This window comes from Petromyzon marinus, chromosome 19, assembly GCF_048934315.1.
Source record: "Petromyzon marinus isolate PM22_M1 ecotype Great Lakes invasive population chromosome 19, UKy_Petmar_22M1.pri1.0, whole genome shotgun sequence".
NCBI lineage: Eukaryota > Metazoa > Chordata > Hyperoartia > Petromyzontiformes > Petromyzontidae > Petromyzon > Petromyzon marinus.
In genome coordinates this window covers 4,899,131-4,916,904 of record NC_133685.1, presented here as the reverse complement: position 1 = coordinate 4,916,904, position 17,774 = coordinate 4,899,131, and the positions used below count along the sequence as shown (strand labels likewise).

General features: G+C 33.5%; 1 protein-coding gene across 50 annotated transcripts in view; it reads left to right on the top strand.

The window, feature by feature from the left end:
- The window catches only part of TTN (titin), a 355,181-nt gene that overhangs the window by 136,933 nt on the left and 200,474 nt on the right, over positions 1-17,774 (top strand). For 49 of the 50 annotated variants that reach the window (XM_076067945.1, XM_076067951.1, XM_076067944.1 and 46 more), the window contains one exon: positions 4,188-4,244. The exons of the other annotated variant lie outside the window; for it this stretch is intronic. In XM_076067945.1, coding sequence (XP_075924060.1) covers positions 4,188-4,244 — 57 coding nt within the window. The remainder of the gene's footprint in view (positions 1-4,187; positions 4,245-17,774) is intronic. 50 annotated transcript variants of the gene reach the window in all.

The window sequence follows — 17,774 nt, the reverse complement described above, 5'->3', positions numbered from 1 at the left end:
CATAGCGGTTATTTTTGTTTTATACGTAATATTATACATCATAATGTTTTTAATATATTTTGGATAATTATTCTCTGCTTGGTGTTGTTATAGTTTTAACATATTTTTTTGTCTGCAGATTTTATATTTAATATTGCCTTTGAGTTAAGTGCACTATTAATGACATGCCAAACCTCATTGTTTTTATACTTATGGTTAGCTACAAGTTATGTTGAATGGACAATGCCTGAGGCCTTCTACAAGGCTTCACTCGTCTTATTCCGTGTTGATCCTCTCATAGAAACACTTTGTCAGGTTGAAATATTTACTTAACAATTTGAAATAGGTTGAAAGGCATCTGATGGGATTCAATTTGTGAAATTTTAAATAAACACTTGTATTATTTTATTGATTATGAAGAAAAAGTGGAGATTAAAAAAGTACTCCCCAAAGCTAAACGAGAAGGTTGACGTGTGAGATGCGAGGGCTTGCGTTCGGAAAGGCTTTCGAAACACACCTATATCGTTGTGAATATTAACATGAAGTTCCACATTCATGTTTTCTATTCATTGTGGTTTAGCTGTTAAATCCCATGTTCATGCTTAATTACCTCAACTGATACATTAACACATATTAATAATGCTGCAATGGATAGTCGTCTAACGTGTTGATTTTATTGTTAGAACTTTATGAAGAAAAAGTGGAGATAAGGAAAGTTCCTGCCAAGCCTAAGCCAGAAGGTTAGGAATCCATATATGTGTTTTGTGTTTGAAGTGACTTTCAAACCAAACACATATCATATCATTGGTGGGGTTTCACGTGTATGTGAAGGTTAGTCAATGTTTATGGTGTATCATGCCTTTTTGTGTTCATAATTATGCTCTAAGTTACGTTTCCTAGGAAACACTCGAGGTCTCTATAGACCTACCTTGTCTCCTTCAGTCTTTCTGTTATCATAGAAACACCTTTGAGTATCTCAATACAGGGAAATATTATCTCTTAATACAATTTTCGTAAGGCATCTGATGAGTTTATAGTTGTAAAACATCCTGTTATATGTATTTTCAGAACATTATGAAGAAACTGTGGAGATTAAGAAGGTTCCTCCCAAAGCTAGACGAGAAGGTTAGGATGTGAGATATGGTGCTTGTGTTTGGAATGTCTTCCAAACCAAACCCATATCTTTGGGTTTATCGGCTTTGACTTCCATTTAAATGTTAATGAACAATGCATCATATTATATCCTTTCACATGGTATTTATTCATATGATTATGTTCTAAGGTCTGTTTACACACCATAGCGGTTAATATTTTTAATACATAATATTATACATAATAATGTTTTTCATATCTATTTTGGATAATTATTTTCTGCCTGGTGTTGTTATAGTTTAAACAGATTTTTTTTCCGTAGATTTCATATTTAATCTTGTAATTATTTTACAGTATTGTTTTATCTCCCTGTTTTTTTTTGTCGCCCATATCTCTCTTTTAAAAAGAGACTCAGTCATAATAGGCTCTCACCTGATTAGAAATGGAATTTTGACTTAAAACTTTCATGACTTGCAGAAATTAATATTCTTTGGTTCTTTCGGTAAAGTTACGTAGATAGAAATAATAATAATAAAGTGAATAAAAATATGATAATATGTTTTCCCCCATTTTTTTCTGGCAACAAAACATCAGTTTCAAGGACAATGCATCATATTATCAGAGTATGTTTTTTGTTTGCATTCTGACCACAAGCATTGTGGTTAATGCAGACATGATTCCTTGTTAAAGGTTTCAGTTTGATGTTTGAACATCTTTAAACCTGTTTCATTGCCAGAAAAAAGGGGACAAACTTAATATCATATTTTGGTACTGGCAAAGGAGGTCCCATGAGGAATAAAAATATCACGACGTTTCGATCGCAACACAAGCGGTCGTCGTCACTTTAACCGAATAGAAATGGAATGTTTATTTCATTGCTTGATGTACAGACAGCTAACAATAAATTAAGAAGACCACATTAGCGCAGTTTGCTACCCAATGAGTATTTGACCTCTGGTATATTGCCTTTGAGTTAAGTGAACTATTAATGACATGCCAAACCTCATTGTTTTTATACTTATGGTTAGCTACAAGTTATGTTGAATGGACAATGCCTGAGGCCTTCTACAAGGCTTGACTCGTCTTATTCCGTGTTGATCCTCTCATAGAAACACTTTGTCAGGTTGAAATATTTATTTAACAATTTGAAATAGGTTGAAAGGCATCTGATGGGATTCAATTTGTGAAATTTTAAATAAACACTTGTATTATTTTATTGATTATGAAGAAAAAGTGGAGATTAAAAAAGTTCTCCCCAAAGCTAAACGAGAAGGTTAACGTGTGAGATGCGGGGGCTTGCGTTTGGAAAGGCTTTCGAAACACACCTACATCGTTGATGAAGTTCCAAATTTATATCTTCTAATCACTGTGGTTTAGCTGTTAAATCCCATGTTCATGCTTAATTACCTCAACTGATACATTAGCACATATTAATAATGCTGCAATGGATAGTCGTCTAACGTGTTGATTTTATTGTTAGAACTTTATGAAGAAAAAGTAGAGATAAGGAAAGTTCCTGCCAAGCCTAAGCCAGAAGGTTAGGAATCCATATATGTGTTTTGTGTTTGAAGTGATTTTCAAACCAAACACATATATCATTGGTGGGGTTTCACGTGTATGTGAAGGTTAGTCATTGTTTATGGTGTATCATGCCTTATTGTGTTCATGATTATGCTCTAAGTTACGTTTCCTGTGAAACACTCGAGGTCTCTATAGACCTACCTTATCTCCTTCAGTCTTTATGTTATCATAGAAACACCTTTGACTATCTCAATACAGGGAAATATTTTCTCTTAATGCAATTATGGTATTGCATCTGATTAGTTTATAGTTGTAAAACATCCTGCTATATATATTTTCAGAACATTATGAAGAAACTGTGGAGATTAAGAAGGTTCCTCCCAAACCTAGACGAGAAGGTTAGGATGTGAGATATGGTGCTTGTGTTTGGAAAGTCTTCCAAACCAAACCCATATCTTGGATCGATTGGCTTTGACTTCCATTTAAATATTACATGCTTCTATATGCTATTTATTTATATTATTATGCTCTAAGTTGTGTGTACACATCATAGCGGTTATTTTTGTTTTATATGTAATATTATACTTAATAATGTTTTTAATATATTTTGGAGAATTATTCTCTGCTTGGTGTTGTTATAGTTTTAACATATTTTTTTGTCTGCAGATTTTATTTTTATTATTGCCTTTGAGTTAAGTGCACTATTAATGACATGCCAAACCTCATTGTTTTTATACTTATGGTTAGCTACAAGTTATGTTGAATGGACAATGCTTGAGGCCTTCTACAAGGCTTCACTCATCTTATTCCGTGTTGATCCTCTCATAGAAACACTTTGTCAGGTTGAAATATTTACTTAACAATTTGAAATAGGTTGAAAGGCATCTGATGGATTCAATTTGTGAAATTTTAAATAAACACTTGTATTATTTTATTGATTATGAAGAAAAAGTGGAGATTAAAAAAGTTCTCCCCAAAGCTAAACGAGAAGGTTAACGTGTGAGATGCGGGGGCTTGCGTTTGGAAAGGCTTTCTAAACACACCTACATCGTTGTGAACATTAACATGAAGTTCCACATTCCTGTTTTCTAATCATTGTGGTTTAGCTGTTAAATCCCATGTTCATGCTTAATTACCTCAACTGATACATTAGCACATATTAATAATGCTGCAATGGATAGTCGTCTAACGTGTTGATTTTATTGTTAGAACTTTATGAAGAAAAAGTAGAGATAAGGAAAGTTCCTGCCAAGCCTAAACCAGAAGGTTAGGAATCCATATATGTGTTTTGTGTTTGAAGTGATTTACAAACCAAACACATATCATATCATTGGTGGGGTTTCACGTGTATGCGAAGATTAGTCCATGTTTATGGTGTATCATGCCTTATTGTGTTCATGATTATGCTCTAAGTTATGTTTCCTGGGAAACACTCGAGGTCTCTATAGACTTACCTTGTCTCCTTCAGTCTTGATGTCATCATAGAAACACCTTTGAGTATCTTAATTCAGTGAAATATTATCTCTTAATGCAATCCTGGTAAGGCATCTGATTAATTTATAGTTGTCAAAACATCTTGTTATATGTATTTTCAGAACATTATGAAGAAACTGTGGAGATTAAGAAGGTTCTTCCCAAGGCTAGACGAGAAGGTTAGCGTGTGAGATATGGTGCTTGTGTTTGGAAAGTCTTCCAAACCAAACCCATATCTTTGGGTTGATTGGCTTTGACTTCCATTTAAATGTTAATGAACAATGCATCATATTATATCCTTCCACATGGTATTTATTCATATGATTATGTTCTAAGTTCTGTTTACACACCGTAATGGTTAATATTTTTTAATACATAATATTATACATCATAATGTTTTTCATATCCATTTTGGATAATTATTATATGCCTGGTGTTGTTATTGTTTAAACAGATTTTTTTTCCGTAGATTTCATATTTAATCTTCTAATTTTTTTACAGTATTGTTTTATCTCCCTGTTTTTTTGTCGCCCATATCTCTCTTTTAAAAAGAGACTCAGTCATAATAGGCTCTCACCCTGATTAGAAATGGAAGTTTGACTTAAAACTTTCATGACTTGCAGGAATTAATATTCTTTGGTTCTTTCGGTAAAGTTACGTAGATAGAAATAATAATAATAAAGTGAATAAAAATATGATAATATGTTTTCCCCCATTTTTTTCTGGCAACAAAAGATCAGTTTCAAGGACAATGTATCATATTATCAGAGTATGTTTTTTGTTTGCATTCTGACCACAAGCATTGTGGTTAATGCAGACATGATTCCTTGTTAAAGGTTTCAGTTTGATGTTTGAACATCTTTAAACCTGTTTCGTTGCCAGAAAAAAGGGCACAAACTTAATATCATATTTTGGTACTGGCAAAGGAGGTCCCATGAGGAATAAAAAATATCACGACGTTTCGATCGTAACACAAGCGGTCGTCGTCACTTTAACCGAATAGAAATGGAATGTTTATTTCATTGCTTGATGTACAGACAGCTAACAATAAATTAAGAAGACCACAGCGCAGTTTGCTACCCAATGAGTATTTGACCTCTGGTATATTGCCTTTGAGTTAAGTGCACTATTAATGACATGCCAAACCTCATTGTTTTTATACTTATGGTTAGCTACAAGTTATGTTGAATGGACAATGCCTGAGGCCTTCTACAAGGCTTGACTCGTCTTATTCCGTGTTGATCCTCTCATGGAAACACTTTGTCAGGTTGAAATATTTATTTAACAGGTGAAATAGGTTGAAAGGCATCTGATGGGATTCAATTTGTGAAATTTTAAATAAACACTTGTATTATTTTATTGATTATGAAGAAAAAGTGGAGATTAAAAAAGTTCTCCCCAAAGCTAAACGAGAAGGTTAACGTGTGAGATGCGGGGGCTTGCGTTTGGAAAGGCTTTCGAAACACACCTACATCGTTGATGAAGTTCCAAATTTATATCTTCTGATCACTGTGGTTTAGCTGTTAAATCCCATGTTCATGCTTAATTACCTCAACTGATACATTAGCACATATTAATAATGCTGCAATGGATAGTCGTCTAACGTGTTGATTTTATTGTTAGAATTTTATGAAGAAAAAGTAGAGATAAGGAAAGTTCCTGCCAAGCCTAAGCCAGAAGGTTAGGAATCATATATGTGTGTTGTGTTTGAAGTGATTTTCAAACCAAACACATATATCATTGGTGGGGTTTCACGTGTATGTGAAGGTTAGTCAATGTTTATGGTGTATCATGCCTTATTGTGTTCATGATTATGCTCTAAGTTATGTTTCCTGTGAAACACTCGAGGTCTCTATAGACCTACCTTATCTCCTTCAGTCTTTATGTTATCATAGAAACACCTTTGACTATCTCAATACAGGGAAATATTTTCTCTTAATGCAATTATGGTATTGCATCTGATTAGTTTATATTTGTAAAACATCCTGCTATATATATTTTCAGAACATTATGAAGAAACTGTGGAGATTAAGAAGGTTCCTCCCAAAGCTAGACGAGAAGGTTAGGATGTGAGATATGGTGCTTGTGTTTGGAAAGTCTTCCAAACCAAACCCATATCTTGGATCGATTGGCTTTGACTTCCATTTAAATATTACATGCTTCTATTTGCTATTTATTTATATTATTATGCTCTAAGTTGTGTGTACACATCATAGCGGTTATTTTTGTTTTATATGTAATATTATACATCATAATGTTTTTAATATATTTTGGAGAATTATTCTCTGCTTGGTGTTGTTATAGTTTTAACATATTTTTTTGTCTGCAGATTTTATTTTTAATATTGCCTTTGAGTTAAGTGCACTATTAATGACATGCCAAACCTCATTGTTTTTATACTTATGGTTAGCTACAAGTTATGTTGAATGGACAATGCTTGAGGCCTTCTACAAGGCTTCACTCATCTTATTCCGTGTTGATCCTCTCATAGAAACACTTTGTCAGGTTGAAATATTTACTTAACAATTTGAAATAGGTTGAAAGGCATCTGATGGGATTCAATTTGTGAAATTTTAAATAAACACTTGTATTATTTTATTGATTATGAAGAAAAAGTGGAGATTAAAAAAGTTCTCCCCAAAGCTAAACGAGAAGGTTAACGTGTGAGATGCGGGGGCTTGCGTTTGGAAAGGCTTTCGAAACATACCTACATCGTTGTGAACATTAACATGAAGTTCCACATTCCTGTTTTCTAATCATTGTGGTTTAGCTGTTAAATCCCATGTTCATGCTTAATTACCTCAACTGATACATTAGCACATATTAATAATGCTGCAATGGATAGTCGTCTAACGTGTTGATTTTATTGTTAGAATTTTATGAAGAAAAAGTAGAGATAAGGAAAGTTCCTGCCAAGCCTAAGCCAGAAGGTTAGGAATCCATATATGTGTGTTGTGTTTGAAGTGATTTTCAAACCAAACACATATATCATTGGTGGGGTTTCACGTGTATGTGAAGGTTAGTCAATGTTTATGGTGTATCATGCCTTTTTGTGTTCATAATTATGCTCTAAGTTACGTTTCCTAGGAAACACTCGAGGTCTCTATAGACCTACCTTGTCTCCTTCAGTCTTTCTGTTATCATAGAAACACCTTTGAGTATCTCAATACAGGGAAATATTATCTCTTAATACAATTTTCGTAAGGCATCTGATGAGTTTATAGTTGTAAAACATCCTGTTATATGTATTTTCAGAACATTATGAAGAAACTGTGGAGATTAAGAAGGTTCCTCCCAAAGCTAGACGAGAAGGTTAGGATGTGAGATATGGTGCTTGTGTTTGGAATGTCTTCCAAACCAAACCCATATCTTTGGGTTTATCGGCTTTGACTTCCATTTAAATGTTAATGAACAATGCATCATATTATATCCTTTCACATGGTATTTATTCATATGATTATGTTCTAAGGTCTGTTTACACACCATAGCGGTTAATATTTTTAATACATAATATTATACATCATAATGTTTTTCATATCTATTTTGGATAATTATTTTCTGCCTGGTGTTGTTATAGTTTAAACAGATTTTTTTTTCCGTAGATTTCATATTTAATCTCGTAATTATTTTACAGTATTGTTTTATCTCCCTGTTTTTTTTTGTCGCCCATATCTCTCTTTTAAAAAGAGACTCAGTCATAATAGGCTCTCACCTGATTAGAAATGGAATTTTGACTTAAAACTTTCATGACTTGCAGAAATTAATATTCTTTGGTTCTTTCGGTAAAGTTACGTAGATATAAATAATAATAATAAAGTGAATAAAAATATGATAATATGTTTTCCCCCATTTTTTTCTGGCAACAAAACATCAGTTTCAAGGACAATGCATCATATTATCAGAGTATGTTTTTTGTTTGCATTCTGACCACAAGCATTGTGGTTAATGCAGACATGATTCCTTGTTAAAGGTTTCAGTTTGATGTTTGAACATCTTTAAACCTGTTTCGTTGCCAGAAAAAAGGGGACAAACTTAATATCATATTTTGGTACTGGCAAAGGAGGTCCCATGAGGAATAAAAATATCACGACGTTTCGATCGCAACACAAGCGGTCGTCGTCACTTTAACCGAATAGAAATGGAATGTTTATTTCATTGCTTGATGTACAGACAGCTAACAATAAATTAAGAAGACCACATTAGCGCAGTTTGCTACCCAATGAGTATTTGACCTCTGGTATATTGCCTTTGAGTTAAGTGAACTATTAATGACATGCCAAACCTCATTGTTTTTATACTTATGGTTAGCTACAAGTTATGTTGAATGGACAATGCCTGAGGCCTTCTACAAGGCTTGACTCGTCTTATTCCGTGTTGATCCTCTCATAGAAACACTTTGTCAGGTTGAAATATTTATTTAACAATTTGAAATAGGTTGAAAGGCATCTGATGGGATTCAATTTGTGAAATTTTAAATAAACACTTGTATTATTTTATTGATTATGAAGAAAAAGTGGAGATTAAAAAAGTACTCCCCAAAGCTAAACGAGAAGGTTAACGTGTGAGATGCGGGGGCTTGCGTTTGGAAAGGCTTTCGAAACACACCTACATCGTTGATGAAGTTCCAAATTTATATCTTCTAATCACTGTGGTTTAGCTGTTAAATCCCATGTTCATGCTTAATTACCTCAACTGATACATTAGCACATATTAATAATGCTGCAATGGATAGTCGTCTAACGTGTTGATTTTATTGTTAGAACTTTATGAAGAAAAAGTAGAGATAAGGAAAGTTCCTGCCAAGCCTAAGCCAGAAGGTTAGGAATCCATATATGTGTTTTGTGTTTGAAGTGATTTTCAAACCAAACACATATATCATTGGTGGGGTTTCACGTGTATGTGAAGGTTAGTCATTGTTTATGGTGTATCATGCCTTATTGTGTTCATGATTATGCTCTAAGTTACGTTTCCTGTGAAACACTCGAGGTCTCTATAGACCTACCTTATCTCCTTCAGTCTTTATGTTATCATAGAAACACCTTTGACTATCTCAATACAGGGAAATATTTTCTCTTAATGCAATTATGGTATTGCATCTGATTAGTTTATAGTTGTAAAACATCCTGCTATATATATTTTCAGAACATTATGAAGAAACTGTGGAGATTAAGAAGGTTCCTCCCAAAGCTAGACGAGAAGGTTAGGATGTGAGATATGGTGCTTGTGTTTGGAAAGTCTTCCAAACCAAACCCATATCTTGGATCGATTGGCTTTGACTTCCATTTAAATATTACATGCTTCTATATGCTATTTATTTATATTATTATGCTCTAAGTTGTGTGTACACATCATAGCGGTTATTTTTGTTTTATATGTAATATTATACATCATAATGTTTTTAATATATTTTGGAGAATTATTCTCTGCTTGGTGTTGTTATAGTTTTAACATATTTTTTTGTCTGCAGATTTTATTTTTATTATTGCCTTTGAGTTAAGTGCACTATTAATGACATGCCAAACCTCATTGTTTTTATACTTATGGTTAGCTACAAGTTATGTTGAATGGACAATGCTTGAGGCCTTCTACAAGGCTTCACTCATCTTATTCCGTGTTGATCCTCTCATAGAAACACTTTGTCAGGTTGAAATATTTACTTAACAATTTGAAATAGGTTGAAAGGCATCTGATGGGATTCAATTTGTGAAATTTTAAATAAACACTTGTATTATTTTATTGATTATGAAGAAAAAGTGGAGATTAAAAAAGTTCTCCCCAAAGCTAAACGAGAAGGTTAACGTGTGAGATGCGGGGGCTTGCGTTTGGAAAGGGTTTCTAAACACACCTACATCGTTGTGAACATTAACATGAAGTTCCACATTCCTGTTTTCTAATCATTGTGGTTTAGCTGTTAAATCCCATGTTCATGCTTAATTACCTCAACTGATACATTAGCACATATTAATAATGCTGCAATGGATAGTCGTCTAACGTGTTGATTTTATTGTTAGAACTTTATGAAGAAAAAGTAGAGATAAGGAAAGTTCCTGCCAAGCATAAACCAGAAGGTTAGGAATCCATATATGTGTTTTGTGTTTGAAGTGATTTTCAAACCAAACACATATCATATCATTGGTGGGGTTTCACGTGTATGCGAAGATTAGTCCATGTTTATGGTGTATCATGCCTTATTGTGTTCATGATTATGCTCTAAGTTATGTTTCCTGGGAAACACTCGAGGTCTCTATAGACTTACCTTGTCTCCTTCAGTCTTGATGTCATCATAGAAACACCTTTGAGTATCTTAATTCAGTGAAATATTATCTCTTAATGCAATCCTGGTAAGGCATCTGATTAGTTTATAGTTGTCAAAACATCTTGTTATATGTATTTTCAGAACATTATGAAGAAACTGTGGAGATTAAGAAGGTTCTTCCCAAAGCTAGACGAGAAGGTTAGCGTGTGAGATATGGTGCTTGTGTTTGGAAAGTCTTCCAAACCAAACCCATATCTTTGGGTTGATTGGCTTTGACTTCCATTTAAATGTTAATGAACAATGCATCATATTATATCCTTCCACATGGTATTTATTCATATGATTATGTTCTAAGTTCTGTTTACACACCGTAACGGTTAATATTTTTTAATACATAATATTATACATCATAATGTTTTTCATATCTATTTTGGATAATTATTATATGCCTGGTGTTGTTATTGTTTAAACAGATTTTTTTTCCGTAGATTTCATATTTAATCTTCTAATTTTTTTACAGTATTGTTTTATCTCCCTGTTTTTTTGGCGCCCATATCTCTCTTTTAAAAAGAGACTCAGTCATAATAGGCTCTCACCCTGATTAGAAATGGAAGTTTGACTTAAAACTTTCATGACTTGCAGGAATTAATATTCTTTGGTTCTTTCGGTAAAGTTATGTAGATAGAAATAATAATAATAAAGTGAATAAAAATATGATAATATGTTTTCCCCCATTTTTTTCTGGCAACAAAAGATCAGTTTCAAGGACAATGTATCATATTATCAGAGTATGTTTTTTGTTTGCATTCTGACCACAAGCATTGTGGTTAATGCAGACATGATTCCTTGTTAAAGGTTTCAGTTTGATGTTTGAACATCTTTAAACCTGTTTCGTTGCCAGAAAAAAGGGCACAAACTTAATATCATATTTTGGTACTGGCAAAGGAGGTCCCATGAGGAATAAAAAATATCACGACGTTTCGATCGTAACACAAGCGGTCGTCGTCACTTTAACCGAATAGAAATGGAATGTTTATTTCATTGCTTGATGTACAGACAGCTAACAATAAATTAAGAAGACCACAGCGCAGTTTGCTACCCAATGAGTATTTGACCTCTGGTATATTGCCTTTGAGTTAAGTGCACTATTAATGACATGCCAAACCTCATTGTTTTTATACTTATGGTTAGCTACAAGTTATGTTGAATGGACAATGCCTGAGGCCTTCTACAAGGCTTGACTCGTCTTATTCCGTGTTGATCCTCTCATGGAAACACTTTGTCAGGTTGAAATATTTATTTAACAGGTGAAATAGGTTGAAAGGCATCTGATGGGATTCAATTTGTGAAATTTTAAATAAACACTTGTATTATTTTATTGATTATGAAGAAAAAGTGGAGATTAAAAAAGTTCTCCCCAAAGCTAAACGAGAAGGTTAACGTGTGAGATGCGGGGGCTTGCGTTTGGAAAGGCTTTCGAAACACACCTACATCGTTGATGAAGTTCCAAATTTATATCTTCTGATCACTGTGGTTTAGCTGTTAAATCCCATGTTCATGCTTAATTACCTCAACTGATACATTAGCACATATTAATAATGCTGCAATGGATAGTCGTCTAACGTGTTGATTTTATTGTTAGAACTTTATGAAGAAAAAGTAGAGATAAGGAAAGTTCCTGCCAAGCCTAAGCCAGAAGGTTAGGAATCCATATATGTGTGTTGTGTTTGAAGTGATTTTCAAACCAAACACATATATCATTGGTGGGGTTTCACGTGTATGTGAAGGTTAGTCAATGTTTATGGTGTATCATGCCTTATTGTGTTCATGATTATGCTCTAAGTTATGTTTCCTGTGAAACACTCGAGGTCTCTATAGACCTACCTTATCTCCTTCAGTCTTTATGTTATCATAGAAACACCTTTGACTATCTCAATACAGGGAAATATTTTCTCTTAATGCAATTATGGTATTGCATCTGATTAGTTTATATTTGTAAAACATCCTGCTATATATATTTTCAGAACATTATGAAGAAACTGTGGAGATTAAGAAGGTTCCTCCCAAAGCTAGACGAGAAGGTTAGGATGTGAGATATGGTGCTTGTGTTTGGAAAGTCTTCCAAACCAAACCCATATCTTGGATCGATTGGCTTTGACTTCCATTTAAATATTACATACTTCTATTTGCTATTTATTTATATTATTATGCTCTAAGTTGTGTGTACACATCATAGCGGTTATTTTTGTTTTATATGTAATATTATACATCATAATGTTTTTAATATATTTTGGAGAATTATTCTCTGCTTGGTGTTGTTATAGTTTTAACATATTTTTTTGTCTGCAGATTTTATTTTTATTATTGCCTTTGAGTTAAGTGCACTATTAATGACATGCCAAACCTCATTGTTTTTATACTTATGGTTAGCTACAAGTTATGTTGAATGGACAATGCTTGAGGCCTTCTACAAGGCTTCACTCATCTTATTCCGTGTTGATCCTCTCATAGAAACACTTTGTCAGGTTGAAATATTTACTTAACAATTTGAAATAGGTTGAAAGGCATCTGATGGGATTCAATTTGTGAAATTTTAAATAAACACTTGTATTATTTTATTGATTATGAAGAAAAAGTGGAGATTAAAAAAGTTCTCCCCAAAGCTAAACGAGAAGGTTAACGTGTGAGATGCGGGGGCTTGCGTTTGGAAAGGCTTTCTAAACACACCTACATCGTTGTGAACATTAACATGAAGTTCCACATTCCTGTTTTCTAATCATTGTGGTTTAGCTGTTAAATCCCATGTTCATGCTTAATTACCTCAACTGATACATTAGCACATTTTAATAATGCTGCAATGGATAGTCGTCTAACGTGTTGATTTTATTGTTAGAACTTTATGAAGAAAAAGTAGAGATAAGGAAAGTTCCTGCCAAGCCTAAACCAGAAGGTTAGGAATCCATATATGTGTTTTGTGTTTGAAGTGATTTTCAAACCAAACACATATCATATCATTGGTGGGGTTTCACGTGTATGCGAAGATTAGTCCATGTTTATGGTGTATCATGCCTTATTGTGTTCATGATTATGCTCTAAGTTATGTTTCCTGGGAAACACTCGAGGTCTCTATAGACTTACCTTGTCTCCTTCAGTCTTGATGTCATCATAGAAAGAACTTTGAGTATCTTAATTCAGTGAAATATTATCTCTTAATGCAATCCTGGTAAGGCATCTGATTAGTTTATAGTTGTCAAAACATCCTGTTATATGTATTTTCAGAACATTATGAAGAAACTGTGGAGATTAAGAAGGTTCTTCCCAAAGCTAGACGAGAAGGTTAGCGTGTGAGATATGGTGCTTGTGTTTGGAAAGTCTTCCAAACCAAACCCATATCTTTGGGTTGATTGGCTTTGACTTCCATTTAAATGTTAATGAACAAGGCATCATATTACATCCTTCCACATGGTATTTATTCATATGATTATGTTCTAAGTTCTGTTTACACACCGTAACGGTTAATATTTTTTAATACATAATATTATGCATCATAATGTTTTTCATATCTATTTTGGATAATTATTATATGGCTGGTGTTGTTATTGTTTAAACAGATTTTTTTCCGTAGATTTCATATTTAATATTCTAATTTTTTTACAGTATTGTTTTATCTCCCTGTTTTTTTGTCGCCCATATCTCTCTTTTAAAAAGAGACTCAGTCATAATAGGCTCTCACCCTGATTAGAAATGGAAGTTTGACTTAAAACTTTAATGACTTGCAGGAATTAATATTATTTGGTTCTTTCGGTAAAGTTACGTAGATAGAAATAATAATAATAAAGTGAATAAAAATATGATAATATGTTTTCCCCCATTTTTTTCTGGCAACAAAAGATCAGTTTCAAGGACAATGTATCATATTATCAGAGTATGTTTTTTGTTTGCATTCTGACCACAAGCATTGTGGTTAATGCAGACATGATTCCTTGTTAAAGGTTTCAGTTTGATGTTTGAACATCTTTAAACCTGTTTCGTTGCCAGAAAAAAGGGCACAAACTTAATATCATATTTTGGTACTGGCAAAGGAGGTCCCATGAGGAATAAAAAATATCACGACGTTTCGATCGTAACACAAGCGGTCGTCGTCACTTTAACCGAATAGAAATGGAATGTTTATTTCATTGCTTGATGTACAGACAGCTAACAATAAATTAAGAAGACCACAGCGCAGTTTGCTACCCAATGAGTATTTGACCTCTGGTATATTGCCTTTGAGTTAAGTGCACTATTAATGACATGCCAAACCTCATTGTTTTTATACTTATGGTTAGCTACAAGTTATGTTGAATGGACAATGCCTGAGGCCTTCTACAAGGCTTGACTCGTCTTATTCCGTGTTGATCCTCTCATGGAAACACTTTGTCAGGTTGAAATATTTATTTAACAGGTGAAATAGGTTGAAAGGCATCTGATGGGATTCAATTTGTGAAATTTTAAATAAACACTTGTATTATTTTATTGATTATGAAGAAAAAGTGGAGATTAAAAAAGTTCTCCCCAAAGCTAAACGAGAAGGTTAACGTGTGAGATGCGGGGGCTTGCGTTTGGAAAGGCTTTCGAAACACACCTACATCGTTGATGAAGTTCCAAATTTATATCTTCTGATCACTGTGGTTTAGCTGTTAAATCCCATGTTCATGCTTAATTACCTCAACTGATACATTAGCACATATTAATAATGCTGCAATGGATAGTCGTCTAACGTGTTGATTTTATTGTTAGAACTTTATGAAGAAAAAGTAGAGATAAGGAAAGTTCCTGCCAAGCCTAAGCCAGAAGGTTAGGAATCCATATATGTGTGTTGTGTTTGAAGTGATTTTCAAACCAAACACATATATCATTGGTGGGGTTTCACGTGTATGTGAAGGTTAGTCAATGTTTATGGTGTATCATGCCTTATTGTGTTCATGATTATGCTCTAAGTTATGTTTCCTGTGAAACACTCGAGGTCTCTATAGACCTACCTTATCTCCTTCAGTCTTTATGTTATCATAGAAACACCTTTGACTATCTCAATACAGGGAAATATTTTCTCTTAATGCAATTATGGTATTGCATCTGATTAGTTTATATTTGTAAAACATCCTGCTATATATATTTTCAGAACATTATGAAGAAACTGTGGAGATTAAGAAGGTTCCTCCCAAAGCTAGACGAGAAGGTTAGGATGTGAGATATGGTGCTTGTGTTTGGAAAGTCTTCCAAACCAAACCCATATCTTGGATCGATTGGCTTTGACTTCCATTTAAATATTACATACTTCTATTTGCTATTTATTTATATTATTATGCTCTAAGTTGTGTGTACACATCATAGCGGTTATTTTTGTTTTATATGTAATATTATACATCATAATGTTTTTAATATATTTTGGAGAATTATTCTCTGCTTGGTGTTGTTATAGTTTTAACATATTTTTTTGTCTGCAGATTTTATTTTAAATATTGCCTTTGAGTTAAGTGCACTATTAATGACATGCCAAACCTCATTGTTTTTATACTTATGGTTAGCTACAAGTTATGTTGAATGGACAATGCTTGAGGCCTTCTACAAGGCTTCACTCATCTTATTCCGTGTTGATCCTCTCATAGAAACACTTTGTCAGGTTGAAATATTTACTTAACAATTTGAAATAGGTTGAAAGGCATCTGATGGGATTCAATTTGTGAAATTTTAAATAAACACTTGTATTATTTTATTGATTATGAAGAAAAAGTGGAGATTAAAAAAGTTCTCCCCAAAGCTAAACGAGAAGGTTAACGTGTGAGATGCGGGGGCTTGCGTTTGGAAAGGCTTTCTAAACACACCTACATCGTTGTGAACATTAACATGAAGTTCCACATTCCTGTTTTCTAATCATTGTGGTTTAGCTGTTAAATCCCATGTTCATGCTTAATTACCTCAACTGATACATTAGCACATTTTAATAATGCTGCAATGGATAGTCGTCTAACGTGTTGATTTTATTGTTAGAACTTTATGAAGAAAAAGTAGAGATAAGGAAAGTTCCTGCCAAGCCTAAACCAGAAGGTTAGGAATCCATATATGTGTTTTGTGTTTGAAGTGATTTTCAAACCAAACACATATCATATCATTGGTGGGGTTTCACGTGTATGCGAAGATTAGTCCATGTTTATGGTGTATCATGCCTTATTGTGTTCATGATTATGCTCTAAGTTATGTTTCCTGGGAAACACTCGAGGTCTCTATAGACTTACCTTGTCTCCTTCAGTCTTGATGTCATCATAGAAAGAACTTTGAGTATCTTAATTCAGTGAAATATTATCTCTTAATGCAATCCTGGTAAGGCATCTGATTAGTTTATAGTTGTCAAAACATCCTGTTATATGTATTTTCAGAACATTATGAAGAAACTGTGGAGATTAAGAAGGTTCTTCCCAAAGCTAGACGAGAAGGTTAGCGTGTGAGATATGGTGCTTGTGTTTGGAAAGTCTTCCAAACCAAACCCATATCTTTGGGTTGATTGGCTTTGACTTCCATTTAAATGTTAATGAACAAGGCATCATATTACATCCTTCCACATGGTATTTATTCATATGATTATGTTCTAAGTTCTGTTTACACACCGTAACGGTTAATATTTTTTAATACATAATATTATGCATCATAATGTTTTTCATATCTATTTTGGATAATTATTATATGGCTGGTGTTGTTATTGTTTAAACAGATTTTTTTTCCGTAGATTTCATATTTAATATTCTAATTTTTTTACAGTATTGTTTTATCTCCCTGTTTTTTTGTCGCCCATATCTCTCTTTTAAAAAGAGACTCAGTCATAATAGGCTCTCACCCTGATTAGAAATGGAAGTTTGACTTAAAACTTTAATGACTTGCAGGAATTAATATTATTTGGTTCTTTCGGTAAAGTTACGTAGATAGAAATAATAATAATAAAGTGAATAAAAATATGATAATATGTTTTCCCCCATTTTTTTCTGGCAACAAAAGATCAGTTTCAAGGACAATGTATCATATTATCAGAGTATGTTTTTTGTTTGCATTCTGACCACAAGCATCGTGGTTAATGCAGACATGATTCCTTGTTAAAGGTTTCAGTTTGATGTTTGAACATCTTTAAACCTGTTTCGTTGCCAGAAAAAAGGGGACAAACTTATTATCATATTTTGGTACTGGCAAAGGAGGTCCCATGATGAATAAAACACATCACGACGTTTCGATCGCAACACAAGCGGTCGTCGTCACTTTACCGAATAGAAATGGAATGTTTATTTCATTGCTGGATGTACAGACAGCTAACAATAAATTAAGAAAACCACAGCGCAGTTTGCTACCCAATGAGTATTTGACCTCTGGTATATCGCCTTTGAGTTAAGTGCACTATTAATGACATGCCAAACCTCATTGTTTTTAT